The 20,658-nt window shown below is 33.9% G+C and overlaps 1 protein-coding gene across 11 annotated transcripts in view; it reads left to right on the forward strand.

Moving 5' to 3' along the window:
- Positions 1 to 20,658, forward strand: part of TANC2 (tetratricopeptide repeat, ankyrin repeat and coiled-coil containing 2) — a 370,065-nt gene that overhangs the window by 128,158 nt on the left and 221,249 nt on the right. For 7 of the 11 annotated variants that reach the window (XM_012747318.3, XM_012747321.3, XM_012747322.3 and 4 more), the window contains one exon: positions 5,144 to 5,326. In XM_012747318.3, coding sequence (XP_012602772.2) covers positions 5,144 to 5,326 — 183 coding nt within the window. The remainder of the gene's footprint in view (positions 1 to 5,143; positions 5,327 to 20,658) is intronic. The other 4 variants (XM_012747325.3, XM_012747326.3, XM_075994664.1 and 1 more) reach the window with 1 other exon arrangement.

Consider the following 20,658-nt stretch of genomic DNA (forward strand, 5'->3'; position numbering starts at 1 on the left):
TTGAATTACCCTTGCACCTTTGTCAAAATTAGTTGGCAATATTTTTGGGTCTTTTCCTGGACTCTTTAGTCTGTTCCATTGATCTTGTGTCCATTCTTTTTCTAATACCACGTACTCTCTGGATTACTGTAACTTTATAGTAAATCTTGAAATTAGGTACTGTGTGGCCCCCAAGCTTCTTTTTCTTTGCTTGGAATTGTTTTGACTATCTTAGTTCTTTTGTTTTGCCATGTAAATTTTAAAATCAGCTTGTTGATTACTTACAAAAAACTGCTAGATTTTCTTTTAGATTGCTTCAAACCTATAATTCGCTTTGAGAATTGACATAATCAAATAGAGTCTCAGATCCGTGAACATGATATATCTCTCCATTTAGGTTTTTTATTTCTCTCATCAATATTTTGTAGTTTTTAGAGTACGAACATTGTACACCATATTTTGTGTCAGATTTATTCCTATATATTTGTTTTTTGAGGTGCTATTTTAATGGTGCTAGTTTAATTTTTTTTTAGTTTTCTAAGTGTTCATTGCTAATATATAAAAAGACACTTGATTCTTATTAATTTTGTAACCTGTGAATTTGCCTAACTTACTTTTTCTAATAACTTTTTGTAGATACCTTAGAATTTTCTACATAAGCAGTCATATTGTCTGACTATATAATCCTGTACTAGTTGTTAAACTTCTCTAGGCCTGTTTCTCACCTGATTTATGGACTTGTGAGAAAGTTACAGAATCACAGAGCAGTAATATAGGCCCTGGGTTAAAAGGATGCTTGGAATAATTTAGGCAAAACTTCTTTGCTTCTGAAACATGTAAAAGCCCTTTGTTTTTAGGGGCTAGTTTATCACTATGCTTTATATATTTTTTCTTTGTATTTTTTAAAAATAAAATTTTATTGAAACATAATATATAAGCTGAAAAATTAAGTCATGTGTACAATTCACTGAGTTATCATCAAATAAACATATTGTACTGGAGGTTTTTGATTTATAAATTTTATTTGTGGTTTATTTATGCAACTTGAAAAATTAGAAGGCAATTCTTTAGAATGTAGGTATTGCCCTCAGCTGAAGACTGTATTAATTTACTTTAATATTTAATAATTATGTGTTAATATAAGACTTTTCTTAGTGATGACTGAAATTTTAATTGAATAATGATTACTTCGAACATTTCTGTAGTATCCGTGTACTTGATATCCCTGTGCTTTCTTAGCTCAACTTTTGAATCACCAGGTGTCCAGTAAAACTGAATTTTTTCTGTCAAGTTAGCAATTTATTTTGTTCTGCCATCTCTCCATCACATTATCTCAGTAACTTTTAACGTGGTTGATTGAAGCAGGAAAAGTGTTAAGTAAAAGAAAGGTAGAAAATAAAGCTCGATTAATGTGAAATACCAGTAAATGTTATCTTATAAGCTTGGTAAATTGGATTCCAAATCTTTCACTTCCTTCTTGTTCTATAATTATAATAATGTATAATAATTATACATTTGTTCCCTTTGCTATGCAACTTTGCAGTAACTCCCACTAATATAGGCCAAGTATATTTCCCTGCTACATTGATGCTGCTCTTGGCTCTATGATATGCCTGGGCGGGTGGAATGTTAGTGAGCAGAGGTCTTAAATATGCTCCTCAGATTTCACTTTGCCTCCTGTACTCCTGTAAACCACCAAGAAGAGCATGTTTCATGTATTTACCTGCTCCATTAGTTACTAGACCCAATATTGAAGACACATTGGAGTCATTCTGAAACTGACCATAAATCTGGTATCTAGCCTAGCCCTCTCATGTCCAACCAAGATCAGATGACCCATAGTCAATCTTCAGACTCATGAGCATAAAGTAATGCTGTTGTAAACCACTGAGACTTTGAGGTTGCTAGCTACCCAAGAAAAAACTAGCATATAGTCAAATTACGTGAATGCTCACCAGTACTTTTCTTTGCTGGAAACATATATTTTTAGTTTTACTCTGTAGCTGCAATGAGTTCAAGCACAATTTATAGGACAGAGAAGATGGAAGAAAATGTTTTTAAGCAAAAAAGTAAATTAGGACAGCCGAACTGGACTAATTGCAGTATTATTCCTTAAGGAGTATTATTAGATTCTAAAATTATCAGCTAATTTTTAACATTGGAACATTTCAAGTGAAAAGAGGTACTTCACTGAATCAAATGCATCTTCTATATGTACTTAAAAAATTCTAATGATTTTTTTCAAAAGGATTCCTCAGTGAAGGAATTACACTAATGGTGTGCCTTTTTGTTTATAAACCTGTAAAATACTATAATTCCATATAAATCAATCTCAAGTCTATTCTTGAAAGTCCAAAGATTAGAAATCCATAATGTAAGAAAGAGACTTGAAAAATAGGTTTAGGAGATGCAATATCCATCTGACCAGAGTTCCAAAGAAAGAGAAAAGAAAAGTTGGAAGAGAAGAATTAGCATAGTAAATGAAAGGGCTCAGAGACAAATGAGAAGGAAAGAGGTAAGAAATATCCTGGCAAAATTTTTAAAATCCAAGGCTACAGAATAAATCCTAGATTTCTCCCAACAGAATTTGGGGGAAAGATAATAGTGGCCTGGACTAAGGTAGTGGTTGGAGAAATGGAGAGAACATGGCAGATTTGAAAATATTTTACATTGGTAATTTGCAGAACTGCTAATGCATTTCTTGCAAGGGATGAGAAAGAAAGAAATTAACTGATGCTTTCTAGGCTTCTAGATTGAATAAATGTATGGATGGTGGGAAAGACATAATTTTTTTACTGAGGTAAAATTCATATACCATAAAATTAACCATTTTAAAAGTATACAATTCAGTGGCTCTTAGTACATTTATAGTGTTATGCAACCAATCACTGCTGTCTAACCCATCACCCCAAAAGGAAACCATGTACCTACTAAGCAGTCGCTTCTCAATTCTCTGTCCTCCTAGTCCCTGGAGACTATTAGTCCATTTTCTGTCTCTCTGGATTTGCCTATTCTGGGCATTTCATATAAATGGAATCATACAACATGTGACTGTGTCTGGCTTCTTTCACTTAGCATAATGCTTTCAAGGCTTTTAGTGTTGTAGCATGAATCATGCTTTCATTCTTTTTATGGCTAAATAATATTCCATTGTATAAATGTACCATGTTTTGTTTATCTGTTCACCAGTTAATGATATCTGGATTGTTTCCACTTTTCAGCTATTACCAATAATGTTGCTATCAACGTTCATGTTCAAATTTTTGCTTGAAAAACCTGTTATCATATCTTTTGGGTATATATACGTAAGTGGAATGGCTGGGTCATATGGTAATTCTGTTTTTAACTTTTTGATGAACCATCAAATTGTTTTATATACTAGTGGCACAATCTTACATTCCCACCAGCAATATATTAAGGTTCTAATTTCTTCACATCTGCATCAACATTTTTTATTGTTCTTTTTATAAAAGTTATATTATACCTGTCTTTAGTGTATATAAAGTAGTATCTCATTTTGGCTTTGATTTGCTTTTCTAGAATTGTTGAGCAACTTTTCATGTGCTTATTGGCCATTTATATAACTTTGCAGAAATTTTTATTCAAGTGCTTTACTCATTTTTAAAATTTGTCTTTTTGTTGTTGAGTTTTAAGTCTTCTTTATATATTCTGAATGCTAGACCTTTATGAGATATGGGATTTACAAATATTTTCTCCCATTCTGTGAATTGTGATGCACAAAAGTTTTTAATTTTGATGAAATCCAGTTTATATATTTTTTATTTTGATACTTATCTTTTGGCATCATAACTAACAAGCCATTACCATTCTTTTGACTCCATTCCAATGTTTTCTTCTGACATATCTTCCAATTTACTAATTTTCTCTTCATTGGTGTCTAATCTGCCTTTAAACCCATCTGTTGCATCTTTAATTTTATAATTACAATTCTCTGTTAAAATTCTAAATTTTCATTTTCTTAAACATGTTAAGCATACTACTTTAAATTCTGTGCTTCATTGTTTCATACTCAGTATTCCCTGTGAAACTATATGGCTTTTCTGATTTACTTTGTTCATGTTATCTTATCTCTGTTATTGTTGATTAAGGGCCAGATATTGTATGTAATAAAATGTATAAATAATTTCAGACCTATAATGATATTAACTTTAAGAAAATTTATGTTTGTTTTGAGGAGGCACTAGCAAGCCAGGATTACCTTAATTTTGTGGGAGATCTTTGGAGCTGAGCTTTAGTCCTTGTGAGGGCCAGTCTAGTTTTCATACTTACTCCTATCATGTAGCTATTTGTGCTTTCAACAAAAGTGTTAAGAGTTTTACCAGATCCCTTTTGGCCCCTTAGTGGGCCATAGACTCCCAATACTTTTCCTCCTAGCACTGTAAAACTATCAGTAGCTTCTTAGCCTCTTGGATCCACTAAGTAAAAAGTAGTTCCAAATGCCAGGCTTCAATCTTTTCCTTACAACTTTTCATCATGCTTTTAATGCTCTACTGCCTTCAGGAAGATTTAAAAATATATATATATGGTTTTATTTTTTCTTAGGGAAAAGTTGTTCTTAAGTACATACTCTGCCATTACCAGAAGTAGAAGTCAACAGCATATACGTAGTAGTAAATAGCATGTAATTACTCTTTTTAAAAAGTTAGAACAGATTCAAAGATTAACCACATAATAATGTCTGTCTTACTCACTTGAATTTTTATGTACTTTCTTGGGGGAGGGGAGAAAAATAGATTTACAATAATCCTACTAGCAATTGCACATCATGGATTGTCAGGTAGATGAATGCTTTCTTTCATGTTTGTCCTATCAGGAAAAAAATTAAGACTGTTGCTCTAATTCTAACACTTATTGCTTTGTGCTGTAAGTATTTACTTATATGACTGCATCTCTCATGAGACAGTGAGCCCCTCAGGAGGAGGAACCCTGTTTTACTCATCTTCAGTTTCCTAGTGCTAGACTTGGAATTGAGCACACAATAAATGTAGAAATGAATGTATGTGGTGAAAATACTTTATTTGGCTTTTTAAAGTGAAAAATCAATGTCTGTATATGCTGTTCTGAATCATCCTAAAGTATATATTTTAATAGGGAAGGAAGAATGTTTTCTCAACAGCTCTTTTGTTCCATCCTCTTCTAACAGGTGGTATCTCCACAGAAAGCGACTGTGCTTTTGAGCCAGACTACGCTGTTCCCCCACTTCCAGTGAGTGAAGGTATGCAGCACATTCGGATTATGGAGGGCATGTCTCGCTCTCTTCCATCCTCCCCCTTACTCACACATCAGTCTATCAGTGTTCGGCTCCAACCTGTGAAGAAGTTAACTGGTAAGGACTTTACCTAAATTTAGTATGTTTAACAGGAAACCTAACAATTTGACACTTTTGGTCATATCAGATATGTTTATATGCATCTTTAGGTTTCTCCTCTTTGTCCTTCCTAATGTCACAGACTCTTGCAAAGTGAAATCCCTACTGATTTTAATTTAGAGAATTAGAACAGTATTCAGTTTGACAGATTGATGTATTTATTTTCTAAGTGACCCATCTGTTGTGGACATATTTTTCTAGGTTTTCAGGAAGTTTCTGGTTTTACCAGAATACACTGTTGTTCTGATTTCATTTATCAGCTTGTTCATGTCAGATTAACAGATGGAAACATTGTAATTTTAGGATAATAAGAGTTTGATAGTTCAGGAAAGGTACATTAGTCATATTTTTGTTTTAAAACATGATTTGTATATTCTATGTCTATTTTTAAAAACTAATGTAGATACTTTTCTTTATATTGGACATTACTACAACTTCTTAGGATATTTACTGTAATTCATAAGTTATGGATTATATTGACTTTAATATGATTTCACAATATGTATTGACCATTCATAATCAAGCTGTTAGGCATGAGACTGTGTCTTTATTAAATTAACTTTTGTCCTTTTAAGTTTTTTCAGGGAAGAAATTTTAATATATAGTAGAAGAATATATGTAAAAATGTGTAAGCCTGGGTCACTTTGTTAGATTTTTCCTAACATTATCGGAATATCCCTGATGTCAATAAATTGACTGGTATTGATGGGTTATGAGTACATGGATGCATGAAATAAAGTTAATCACAAAGGATATTTTGACTATTTCCTATGTGCCTGGCATTGAATGAGACAGGGAGGTTGGTCATTATGACGATTCAAAAGAAAATAAAAGGAGGGAAAATGGAATTTTTAGACTCTTTAGTTTATATAGAGTGAAACTTTTTCATTGTTTCTAATTTTCATCAAAATATTTATTCTATAGTTACACAAAGCATAAGTTATGTCTCTTTGCATTGTTTATTAGCTTTTAGATATTTTCAAAGAACTGAGTCAAAATCTACTTTGACACGTGGGTCATTAGATAAAAATCAGTATAAAATAGACTAATAATGTAATAGCCTAAAATATTGGTCCCTTCTAATGTCTAAAAATATGATAAATCTTAAGTTTTATTTAAGTGCTTAAATTCTAAGCACTTGAATAAAATTTTAGTGCTTAGAAATCCTCCTCTCTTTTTTTATAGTTAAAGGTATTATTGATTACAAAAAATCCAAAAACCTCAAATCTGATAGTTGTCATGTGGTATGTTCATTTTACTACACATATTGGAAAAAGTAGCAAGAAAAATTTAGTTTCCATGTTGAAGTGAGCTAGATTGCCTGAGGTTTTGGAGATAACACTTTACTACCCCATTCGTCTATCCCAGTTTGAACTTCAACTTAAATAGGCAATCTTTATTACAAGATAAATACATTTAATAACAAAGTCAGTAACATACCTTAATATTACAGAGGTGTTATTGTAAAGCAGTATTAAAGGTATAATTGATTAATGACATGTATGAACTATTGAGTTTTCAATTTTATAATATTTGAAGTATGTGTAGCCTCTCATATAGTTTTGTTTTATTTGCTGGAGATTGTCAAAGACCTAAAAACTTAAAGATTAAGAATGCATCTTAAAATTTCTGAATGAAAGACATCTGTTTCCTGAAAGAGGATGCTATGACAATGTTTCTTTGGCCAATTTTCTGCCAGGGGAAGCAGATAAGAATTTTCTAGTTTAACCTGGAATGAAATTACTTTGAAATTTAAAATAAAAACCTTCGTTAGTAGATTATTCATCAATTATTCTTCCCTTCCTAATTATGTTTTGTTGTAAATAAATAAAAGGAAAGTTGAATGGAGAAAACTTAGCTGACCATAAAGAAATATCCTGCAGAGAATGGTTATTTGGCATCAGTTACCAAGATGCATTAATTTATTAGGCCATTAGGTCTACACTTTGTATTATCCATTTCCATACATTTAAACTTCCAAGTGTCATATATATATATTCCTTGTACTCGTGTTACCAGCCAAACTGAATGAGTAGGGCCAGTGTAGTCATCCTATTCTGTTTTATTTCTGACTTTCTAATATTTAGTATCCTGTCTCTGGTATAGTTAGGGTAGTTTCTTGTCATTCTTTTTACTTAATTCAACAAATATTTGTTTAGGGCCAACTATATGCCAGGCACTGCTCTAGATATGACAGAGTGTGAAAAAGACAATTAAGAGCCCTACCTTCAAGGTTTTTACATTTCAATTGGGACGGAGAATGATGATGAATACATAGCTGATAAATACTTTAATTTTAAATAGTGACAAGTACTACGAAGGTGATAAAATAGAGAATGAGGTAGGGGGAGACCGAGGTGGAGATAGAGTTTCTTTCTATGGAATGATCAGGAAGAGTCAGAGGAGGAGATATTTGATCTGAGGTCTGAATAAAGAAAGGAGCCAGCCAGAGGAAGATCTGGGATCGGAGCCTTCCAGGCAGAAGGAACAGTCAGAACAAAAGTCCTAAAGCAGAAATGAACTTGGCATGTTCAAGGAATGAAAAGCAAGTGGCTTGTGCATAATAAGTCCAAAGGGGGATCAGTAAAAAATGAGTTGAAGAGGTAGGCAGAAGCCAGAGTTTTTAGGGTCATGGTAAGGACCCTACTCTCATCATAGGATTTTAAGTAGAGAAGGAATGGGAAGTAATGTGATCTAATTTACCTTTTAGTCAGATCTTGTCAGCAAGTTGTATAGAGAACCAAGTATGAAGGACTAGAATATCCCATGTTCATTAACCTTGTACAGTCGTTCCTCTGTATTTGTGAGTTCCACATCCATAGATTCAACCAAGCACAGATGGAAAGTATTTTTTTAAATGAGCCTGTACTGAACATGTACAGACTTTTTCCTTATTATTCCCCAAACAATATAGTCTGACATTTGCATAGCATTTACATTGTATTAGGTATTAAAAGTAATGTAGAAATGGTTTAAAGTATATAGGAGGATTACATAGGTTATAAGCAAATACTATGCCATTTTATATGAAGAATTTGAATGTAATCTGAGGGAGGTCCTAGAGCCAATTCCCTACAGATACCAGGGTACAACTATATAGGATTTCTTGATCTTTAAATAGTCATTTTCTCTACTTCTAAAAGGTGGCTAGTTATGTTTTCTGTCGCGCCCGCCTCGCCAGCAAGGAAGACGCGGCAACCGGAGTTCTTCTGACCGTGCTTTAATGGGGTTCCCTTTAGACTTTCATGATACGGAAGACCCTGAGCACAAGCTCTCACACACTTATATACTCTAAGGAAGGAGGGAAGTGATGGGGATAGGTTAAAAGCGCGCGAGGGTTGTTACTGATAGGCCAAGCTAAGATCCTTCATATGCATACTTAATGAGACAGGAAAAGCCCCTACACCTGCGCGGTTCACCCTGTTTATCAGTCCTGTAGTATCGGCGTGACCAGGAAGCCGGCGCCATCTTGCAATGGCGTTAACACCGCGCCCCACAGTTTTCATCTTATAAAATATAATAGAGTATTAACCTTTTCCTATCATTGTTATTTTTATAACCTTTGTATTCAACATACGTATCTTAGTTCTTCACACAGGTATATATGAAGACGCATTTGCAGAAAAACACTCTGGCTTATTTCTAGTCTTCAGGGAGTGACAATGGGGGGAAAGGCTTGCTCAAGAATAGAGACATATAATTTGGAACTTTAAAACCTATTTTTAAATGTATATACACATCACTCTATTAAGTATAAAAACAAGTTAATACAGTAAAAGTGGTTAAGAGACACACAGACTCTGTGGTCAGACTACTTGAGTTTGTATCCCAGCTCTGGGTAAGTCAGTTCACCACTGTGTGCTTCTATTTCTTCATCTGTAAAATGAGAATAACAATAATATGACGTACTCCATAGATGGTCATATTATTCTTACAATGACCACATTGTTTAACACTTATTTAAAACTGTGTTTGATAAATATTAAATGCTCAGAAAGTGTTAGCTGTTATTGTTAACAAAATTTGTTTAAATTTGATGAGAGGTTTTTAAAAATTTTGCTGTTAACATTAAATACCAATGGGAACTTTAAAACTTCACATGTTTTTAAAGTCAAATTGCAGTGAATAATAGCATAATGATAATTTTTAATTTTAATTAGAATGCTGATTATGTGGCATACACTTATTTGCTTATGTATTCTTCATGTGTATCTCCATTTCACAGATGAGTAAATTGACATTATGTCAATTAAGTGTCTTGCTGAAAGTAAAATGTCTTTCTGAGGATAACATAGCTAGGAGTAGTCAGAGTCAAGATTGATATCCAGTCCCTTAATCTCCAAATTTGTCTCATTTTACCAATGAGAAAATTGAGGTTTAGAGAAGTTAAATAACTTACCCAGGGCATCTGGTTAATATCAGTTAAGATTGTTTTTGTTTTTGTTCCAAGTAACAGAAAATTCATGCAAGTGGTTTAAGCAATAAAAAGAAACTAGAATACCTAGAGGTTAGACAGGCTTCAGAGTTCATTTGGTTTAGCTGAGTATTGCTGTGCAGTGGAGGAGATGTAGAAGAGAGTATGCAAAGGCATGCTGTTCGCCCCAGTTATCTCCAAATTCTTATTCATTGCTCCTTCCAAGATGATTTCCCATAATATCATAAAAATCCTCAGAATATATAGATAATAAAGAGTACTAATAGTTCATTTATTCAACTCTTATTGAATTCATACTGTTTATCTATTATATACATTTGTTCAGTTCAGTAAAAGTAAAATTTTGAGTATTTACACTTTTGGCAGGGATATAAATTGGTACAACCTTTTTAAGGGCAATTTGACAAATATCAAAATTGTAATACACATAATTGTTGACACAGTAATTTTATTGCTGAGTTTATTTTACAAATAAATTTGAACAAATTTGAAAATGTATGTGTGTGTGTGTATATGTGTGTGTACATGGTATTATTTATATAGTAAAAAATGAAAATCTAAATGTGTTAGGAATCCATGTATGTTTTAAAATGATACACAAGCATACATGCATACATTTGGTGGTAATCTAGAGATACAATAACTCTTTCTCAGAAGTGGGAGAGAGATGATTTAAGTTGTGTCCGTGTATCCTTCCATAATGTTTGTAATTTTTACTGTGTGTATAATCCAAAATATCATGAGACAGTATAACAAAATGGACCCTGTCATTTCCTAACTCTGTAATCTTGCTCAAATTTGCTTAAAGTCTCTGTACTTCACTTCCCTTATATCTAAAATAAGGATAATAGTATGTACCTCATAGGACTAATAAGAGAGGTAGATGAATTAGTACATGTAAAGCTCATAAGACAGTGTCTGACATAGAGTATGTAACCAAAACATTAGCTACAATTAATATTATAGTTTTTAAAGAGATTTGGGTATTGAGTTTCTATCAGTTTGTCAAATATGTGTTCTGAGCTTTTGGAAAATGGACTTCAAGTAACTTAATTACCTTAAGTAAGTCCCTCTACTTTTCTGAAGAGTAAACTTCAAATATTAACATCAAATAGACTATGCTTAATCTCTGGGGGAAAATTTTTTTGGCCTCATTTTAAAAGTATTTGCTGCCAATAGTTTGGAATGACCATGTGACTATCCAATTAGGTGGTAAATAAGTCACAATAACTGGTGCTGAAACTAGGTATTTTAGATGCTAGCTTTAGCCAAATATTATTTTTGTCATGAATAAAATGGAAATGTTTACTTGTTCAGAGACATGTGGGAAAATCATTGATATTTTGACATTAAAAAAGACCTATACATAGTGTTATTCTACGTAGTCTGATATATTTTAGGGTACTTATGATATGTTCTTTGCATAAGAATAATTATCTTGCAATTTTTAGAAACACACTGGAATTCAAGATGTACTATGGTGAATTTTATCATTAGGAAAAAAATCCAGGATTGCTATGAAGACCAAATAAGATTTCCTAAACATACAACCTAGCATATATTATAATAAACATTAACTAAGTGCCACTTTTTTTTCTCATTTTTATCTTGGGTAAAATGGAAACATAATCTCATTTTATAGACATCCTGAGAAAATTATTGAAAAGCTACTTTGAAAATATAAAGGGGCCCACAGATAGTATTAGTCTATGTTTTATTTATTAATTTATTTTAGTATGCTCATGATACCATAACATATGAGTAAATATCTTGCAATTTTAGGAAAAAAATTGGAATTTAAGATGTATTATAGTAAACTTTATTAGATTAAAAAATACAGTCGACATGCATGGTAGTCTAAGCTCCATCATTGCTAACTGTTAGATACCCCATATTTTTTATGGTATAGGAAGACTTTTAAGCTCTTTGGAATAATAGCGCTAATTAAACTATTAGGTCTGGTCCTTATTCAGGTACTGTTTCTATTAATAATTCAGTTTCTAACTATTTCTAATTTAACCAGGGGTGGGGAACCTGTGACCCTGGGGCCACATGTGGCCTTCTGGATCCTTGAATGCAGCCTTTTGACTGAATCCAAATTTTACAGAACGAATCCCTTTTAATTTTGATTCTTCCAATCAAAGTAGGGAGTGCTTTTCCATTAATTTGTGTCATCTATGATTTCTTTAATCAGTGTTTTGTAGTTCTCCTTGTAGAGGTCTTTCACCTCCTTGATTAACTATATTCCAAGGCATTTTTTGTTTTGCATCTATTGTAAATGGGCTTGAGTTTTTGATTTGATTCTCAGCTTGGTTGTGGTTGTTTGTTGTTGGTGTATAGAAATGCTACTGATCCCTGGTGGTCTAGTGGTTAGGATTCGGGCACTCTCACTGGCTGCAGCCCAGGTTCAAAAAAAAAAAAAAAAAAAAAAAATAGAAAAATAGAAATGCTGCTGATTTGTGTATGTAGATTTTGTAACCTAAGACTTTACTGAACTCATTTATCAATTCTAGAAGTCTGTAGGGTTTTCTAAGTATAAGATCATATCATTGGCAAACAGGGATAGTTTAGCTTCCTCTTTTCCAATTTGGATGCCTTTTCTTTCTTTCTCTTACCTGATTGCTCTGGCTAGGACTTCTAGCACTATGTTGAATAGAATTGGGTAAAAGTGGGCATCCTTGTCTGCTCTTTTAGATTTTATGGGAATTTAACCTATGAGTTTGTTTATAAGAAAATAATTTTCTATTATATTAATTTTTTTCATATTTGAATGGAAGTCAGTCATACAGAGTAGAAATATTATTTATAGTATTGCAGTGTTAGTTTATAGCAGGATTATAGCAGCTGTAGTATTGCTATGTACATTCCATTGAAATATAGTAGCCCTGTCTTCCTGCTTCTATTCAGCTACCATTAGGGAAAGTTTGCAAAAATGCCAAAATGACCCTTAATGAAGAATGAGCCAAAATAACAAGTCATTTACACTTTTTTAAATGAAATAGTTTCATTTCTATGGGGTTAGATGACTTGTAAGGTTAAGATGAAAATTGAAATAGAAGAAAAAGAAACAATAAGAAAGAAAAATAGATGATACAAGAAGTCAAGTAAGATGAAGTAAGTTAGTTTGTATGAGAAATATGAATGATGTCAATTTCCCTAATAAAGACAGAAAGTATCAAAGTGTAAAAAAGCATTTCCAGTGATATATTATTTATAAGGGATATGCCTACAATAATATGAGAGCAAACTTTCAAATAAAGGGCTGAAAATATATATCAGACAAATGTTTAAAAAAGGATATCATTTTCAATAATACTAAACAAAATTAAATTCAGAAACTAACAATTGGGGCAAAAAATATTACTTGATATTTCATGCAAGTAGAATTCACAAAGTAGATATTTAACAATTATTGGTCTTTTATGCATGAAACAACATGACATCAAAATATGTAATGCAACCAAAGAGAAATTAAAACATATATTCACACTAAATGTGTCTACATATGTTCATAGCAGCATTACTCATAATAGCCAAAAAGTGAAAACAGCTTGCATATTCATCAGCTGATGAATAGTGTATTTGTGTTATTAGGCAATAAAAATAAATTATGTACTGGTCCATGCTACAACATGGGTAAACCTTGAAAACATTATGCTAAGTGAAAGAAATCAGTCACAAAAGACCATAAGTTGTATAATTCCAATTATGGGAAATGTACAGAACAGTGAAATCTACAGAAACAGAATGTTAATTAGAAGTTACTTAGGGCAAGGGGGACAGGTTTGGGGATCGACTGCTAAAGGGTACAGGGTTTCATTTTGGGATTATGAAGATGTTCTAAACTTAGATTATAATGGTTGCACAACTCTGTGAATATACTAAGCCCACTGAATTGTATACTTTAAATGGGTGAATTTTATGATATGTGGATTATATCTCAATGAGAATGTTTTTAATAAAGAAAAACTATAGCTAACATTGTTAGAAATGAAAGGGAAAGTTGATGAATTCCCATTTAAGGCAGATTTTATGCATCACAAAATATAAAGGATATGTGGAGAATTTGAATAATATAATAAGTTCAGTTCATTATCACATATTTCCAAATAGCTAGAAGAGAAGATTTGGAATGTTCTCTACATGAAGAAATGATAAATGTTTGAGGTGATGGATATCCCAGGTACCCTGATTTGATCATTACATATTGTATGAATGTATGAAAAGATCATATGTACCCTATGAATATGTATAATTATTATTTATCAGTAAAAAAGCTTAATTCAGCTAAGTGTAGAAACCTGTAATGAAACAAAAAACTATTATTTTCTAACACTTAAGAACTTTTTGTAAAAATTGATTATATATTTGGCCATAAAAACATTTCTATACAGTCCACATTATTTTTCATTGAAAATCAAAATAGACTCTGACAACAAAAAGGCAAAAATTCCTTTCCCACTTCTAAAATTTTAAGGAGTTTTTTTTGAGACAGAATTTCACTCTGTTGCCCACAGGCTAGAGTGCCGTGGTGTCAGCCTAGCTCACAGCAACCTCAAACTCCTGGGCTTAAGCAATCCTCCTGCCTCAGCCTCCCAAGTAGCTGGGCCAATGGGCATGCGCCACCATGCCCAGCTAATTTTTTCTGTATATTTTTAGTTGGCCAATTAATTTCTTTCTATTTATAGTAGAGACGGGGTCTTGCTCTTGTTCAGGGTGGTCTTGAACTCTCCTGACCTTGAGAAATCCTCCCGCCTCGGTCTCCCTGAGTGCTAGGATTCTAGGCGTGAGCCACCGAGCCCGACCTAAAATTTTAAAGAGTTTTAAAATAACTTTTGGGTTAAAGCAGAAATCAAATTGATAAAAAATTTGGAAATTTACATGTATTATGTATTAATATTAAAACTTAGGAAATGTACCCAAAATGTTACTCTATGGAAAAGTCATTACCTTGGATACTTTTATTAGAACAAAAGAAGTACCAAAAGTAAATTAACTAATTATGTGACTCAAGGAGATAGAAGAAAAAAGAGTAAACATAAAAGAAATAATAAAATCAAAAGTGGAGATGAATAAACTAAACAGAAAACTAGTACATAATCAATGAAGCCACAGTTTATTTGAAAAGACTATGAAAACACAAAAATCTTTGATAGGAATAGTCAAAGTGAAAAAGAGAAGAGAGTGAAAGATAAATAACATATGGAACATATTGAATAAGAAATGATAATTTTTATAAGAAAATACAGTATACAGCTTTATAGCAAAACAACATAAAAAAAACTTGGATGAAATGAAGAAAACAAGCTAGAAAGTTTACTCAAGAAAACTAGCCGATTAACCATAGAAATCAAAGATCCCAAAGAATTTGCAGACCCAAATGATTTTACAGACAAGTTTTAACTAAACTTTTAAGTAATATAATTATAATAGTAGTAATTATGGGTGTTTATTGAACTGTTACAGTGTCCTAGGAAGTATTAAGTACTTTACATACATAGGCAAGTTTAATCTGCACAGCAATCTAAGTAGATAGTAGTCTTTGTGTGAACACTTTCAATAATGGTGAGCTTTCTACTTTGTAATATAGCCTGTTCCTTTGTTCAGTAGTTTTAACCATCAGTTTTCCAATTGACATCGACAGAAATATGCCCCTTTTTTGCTCCTACCCATTAGTCCTAGTTCTGCCCGTTAGAACCATATGACATAAATTAACCTCTTCTTTCATGTGGCAGTTCTTTGTATCCTGGAAGCCAGCTACCATGTCTGCTCTTCTCTAGCTTAAGAGACTTCATTTTACAGCCTATCTTACATTAAGATAGTACTACAACTATGTTATTTTCATTATTTTTACCCTAGTAACCATATCAAATGGACCTGAGATTACTTTGGAATTACTCTTGCGACACCTTATCAACTTTTAGTGAGAGTTTTTCATTTTGTAAAAATTTTATATAAACTATTAATATCCATATTTTGTCATCCTTTAGTTTTGTAGCTCTCTGAAGTTCCTGTGTGGTTTTACTACTACGAGTAGTAGTTTCATGTTTAAATCTTCATGTTCTTGTAGAACTCTGAATGGTCAATTGTGTGGGCCTGGATTTTGATTGTGTTTTTTAACTCATTTTCTTCAAAACCCTTTTAATTATGTTTATTCTACTCTTTGTAGTTTGAATATGATTTTCCTTAATAAGTAATATTAAAGCAAAATGAGGGTTATCTCAGTCTATTTGTGTCACTATAACACAATACTTGAGACTGGGTAATTTGTGAAGAACAGAAATTCTCTCTCTCTCTCTCTCTCTCTCTCTCTCTCTCTCTCTCTCTCTCTCTCTCTCTTTCTTTCTTTCTTTCTTCTTTCTTCTTTTTTTTTTTTTTTCCTTTTTTTATGACAGGATCTTACTCTGTAGCCCAGGCAGTGCAGTGGCATCAGCATAGTGCACTGCAACTTCAAACTCCTGAGCTCAAGTGATTCTCCTGCCTCAGCCTCCTAGGTAGCTGGAACTACAGGCACATGCCACCATGCCTGGCTAATTTTTTTATTTCTTGTAGAAATAGGATTTTGCTCTTGCTTGTCTCTGAAAACCTGGCCTCAAGCAGTCCTCCCACCCCCGTCTCCCAAAGTGCTAGGATTATAGGGTTGAGCCACTATGCCCAGCCCAGAATTTTTTTCCCCTCAAGTCTGTAGCCTGGGAAGTCTGAGGTCAAAGCACCAGCTGGTTTGGTTGTTTGGTGAAAGCTGCTTCCAACACTTCCAACATGGCAACTTTTGCTACATCCTCTAGAAGAGAGGAGCTCATATCCTCACGAGATGTCTCACAGGACAGAGATGGAAGGCAAGAGAGCCTAACTCTGTGTGAAGCCTCTTTTATAAAGCCTTAATCTCATCCATGAGGGGAGGAGCCCTTACATGACCTAATCAATCACCTTTTAAAGGCCTTTACTTCTTAGTACCATTATGTTGGCTGTTAAGTTTCAAAACCTGAATTTTGAAGGGGACACATTCAAACCACCACAGCAAGGGTGTTTGAATGTGAACATAGAACAACATAATTGTTCTATGTCTCTTGCTTAGAGCAGGATGTTGTTAAGCATGGCAGACTTTGAAGTCAGATATACTTGGGTTCAAGCCTGACTCTGCCACTTTTTAGCTATATGATCTTGGTCAAGTCAGTTGACTACTCTGAGTATGTTTTTTTTTTTTTTTAATTTCAGCATATTATGGGGGCACAAATATTTAGGTTACATACACTGCCTTTGCCCCACCTGAGTCAGAGCTTCAAGTGTATCCATCCCCCAGATGGTGCGCACCACACCCATTAGGTGTGAATATACCCATCTCTTCCTCCCCCCTCCCACCTTCCCAACTCCCAGTGAATGTTACTATTATATGTGCACTTAAGTGTTGGTCATTTAAGTCAGTTGATTCCAATTTGATGGTGAGTACATATTGTGATTGTTTTTCCATTCTTGTGATACTTCACTTAGTAGAATGGGCTACAACTCTATCCAGGGTAAAACAAGAGGTGCTACATCATCCTTGTTTTTTGTGGCTGAGTAGAACTCCATGGTATACATATACCCCATTTTATTAATCCACTCATGCATTAATGGGCACTTGGGTTGTTTCCATGTCTTTGCAATTATGAATTATGCTGCTATAAACATTCTAGTACAGATATCTTTTTTATATAATGTCTTTTGTTCCTTTGGGTAGATGCCCAGTAATGGGATTGCTGGATCAAATGATAGTTCTACTTGTAGCTCTTTAAGGTGTCTTCATATTGCTTTCCACAGAGGTTGTACTGGTTTGCAGTCCCACCAGCAGTGTATGAGTATTCCTATCTCTCCACATCCATGCCAACATTTATTGTTTTGGGACTTTTTGATAAAGACTATTCTCACTGGAGATAAGTGGTGGTTTTGATTTGCATTTCTCTGATGATTAGAGATGTTGAGCATTTTTTCATATGTTTGTTGGTCCATAGTCTATCTTGTTTTGAAAAGTTTCTATTCATGTCCTTCACCCACTTTTTAATGGGGTTGCTTGATTTTTTCTTGCTGATTTTCCTGAGTTCTATATAGATTCTAGTTATGAGCCCTCTATCGGATGTATAGCATGCAAATATATTTTCTCCCATTCTCTAGGTTATCTGTTTGTTCTCGTGATAGTTTCCATGACTCTGCAGAAGCTTTTTTTTTTTTTTTTTTGAGACAGAGTCTCACTTTGTTGCCCAGGCTAGAGTGAGTGCCATGGCGTCAGCCTACCTCATAGCAACTTCAAACTCCTGGGCTCAAGCAATCCTCCTGCCTCAGCCTCCCAAGTAGCTGGGACTACAGGCATGCACCACCATGCCCGGCTAATTTTTTCTATATATATTAGTTGGCCAATTAATTTCTTTCTATTTATAGTAGAGACGGGGTTTTGCTCTTGCTCAGGCTGGTTTTGAACTCCTGACCTTGAGCAATCGGCCTGCCTCGGCCTCCCAGAGTGCTAGGATTACAGGCGTGAGCCACCGTGCCCGGCCTGCAGAAGCTTTTTAATTTGATCATGTCCCATTTATTTATTTTTGTTGTTGCTATGATTGCCTTCAGAGTCTTCTTCATAAATTCTTTCCCTAGACCAATGTCTATAAGAGTTTTTCCAACATTTCTTCTAGAACTTTTTTAGTTTCATGCCTTAGGTTTAAGTTTGTTATCTACTGAGAATTGATTTTTGTGAGAGGTGAAAGGTGTGGACCCTGTTGCAGTCTTCTAAATGTGGCTATCCAATTTTCCCAACACCATTTATTGAATAAGGATTCTTTTCCCCAGTGTATGTTTTGTGCTTTGTCAAAGATTAGATGGCTTTATGAGGATGGTTTTATTTCTGGGTTCTCAGTTCTGTTCCATTGGTCTATGTCTGTGTTCTTGTGCCAGTGCCATGCTATTTCAGTTGCTATAGCCTCTTAGTATAGCTTGAAGTCTGGTCAATTGATGCCTCCCAATTTGTTCTTTTTGCTTAAGATTGCTTTTGCTATATGGGTCTTCTCTGGTTCCATACGAAGTGTAGAATTATTTTTTCTAGATCTGCAAAAAATGATGTTGGTATTTTAATAGGGATTGCATTGAATTTGTAGACCACTTTGGGTAATATAGACATTTTAACAATGTCGATTCTGCTGACTCACGAGCATGGTATGGTTTTCCACCTCTTTACCTCCTCTGCTACTTCCTTCCTCAGTGTTCCATAGCTCTGTCAGTAGAGGTCTTTTACCTCCTTAGTTAAATATATTCCTAGGTATTTTATTTTCTTTGTTGCTATTATGAAGGGTGTTGAGTATGTTTTCTTACCTATATTATGCTATTATTGTCATTACTGTTGGTTCTTCCTTTTTTTTTTTGCCTTCTTTTTTTTGAGACAGGGTCTCATTCTTGTTGCCCACATCTCACTTGTTGCACCACCAGCGCAGTGGTGCAGTCATAGCTCACTGTAACCTTGAATTTCTGGGCTCAAGCAATCCTCCTACTTCAGCCTCCTGAGTAGCCAGAACTACATAGCATTGTTACCACATCCAGCTAATTTAAAAAAAAAAAAATTTAGAGACAGGGGTCTCGCTGTATTGCCCAGGCTGGTCTCAAACTCCTGGGCTCAAGCAATCCTTCCACCTTAGGCTCCCAAAGTACTGAGTTAAATAAGATATCATGTGTGTCAAGAATTTAGTAGAGAGTTTAGCTCAAAGAATAACAAAATCATTACACTATTGTCTTTCCCATGTAGTGGAGCTATGCTTCCCTCATCCATTTTTTTATTCCAAAACTATCCTAACAATCCTATTGGCTATCTTAAAAACATAGTTCTTCTCAGCTGGAGCTCTGTTGTTCCTTGAAAATATAATTACAGAGGTTTCCACTCTTCATTTTTTATTATGTCCTTTTTTTTTCTCTTTGTGTATATACTTTTTGGCCACAAATCTGTCTTCATCAAAAAATTCTTGGGATGGCCATAATGTATTTCTTTAGCTGCTTCCTTGTGCTTATGATTGTATACATTTTAATTTTTAATCTATACTCTCAAACTATATTCCCTTTTAAAATTACTGACCATTAGCTTATAGCTTCTTTTCTCTGCGTTTTTAAAGAAATATGCTTGCCTAAAATCTGAAGTATAGAATTAACCTTGTCCAGTGCTTCTTTTAGAGCTGTGGCCAATGAAAGGTCAAACCAAGGACACCTAGGACCTGCAGTGGAGAAGGCAGTTTAGTAAGATGCAGTCTGGTATCAGTCATGAAGTGGATGTCTGAACAGACCCTAAACATTAGGATGGATCAGCAGTAGGTAATTCTTGGCCATCACAGGAAGTAGGTAGAGCCTATTAATCTGAGAGAATGTAGGGGCAGGCAACAGACAAAGTTCCAGGGCAGGTAAGTAGGCAGCATCAAGAAAAATGTCTAACAATGAGGACACATCATAAAGTAATGTTTGTTTTCAAGAGAGCTTCCTGGGATGTCTATATTATGGCAAAGTTAAGGCTCAGAACTCTAGGCCCAAAAGAACTAATCAGGAGCCCATGACAAAGAACTAAGTTAGAATTCTACATGTTCATTTATAAAATCTCTTGGGCAGCATAATTCTTTTGGAACTTCTGTTTTCTCATATGTAAAATGAAAATAATAAGACCGTAGGGCTAAGAAAGAACACAGAATTGTTTGTACAGAGTTTCTCTCTGTGCCTAGCACTTTATTGTGACAAACATGTAAATATGATTTGGCAGTGACTTATTTTTAAAATATCATTATCCTTACCACTGTTAAGCTCCAAAAAATGTAATGTTATTCCCTGGATGTAATTCTCAATATTTAAAACACCTGATAGA

Source organism: Microcebus murinus, chromosome 18 (assembly GCF_040939455.1).
Source record: "Microcebus murinus isolate Inina chromosome 18, M.murinus_Inina_mat1.0, whole genome shotgun sequence".
Taxonomy (NCBI): domain Eukaryota; kingdom Metazoa; phylum Chordata; class Mammalia; order Primates; family Cheirogaleidae; genus Microcebus; species Microcebus murinus.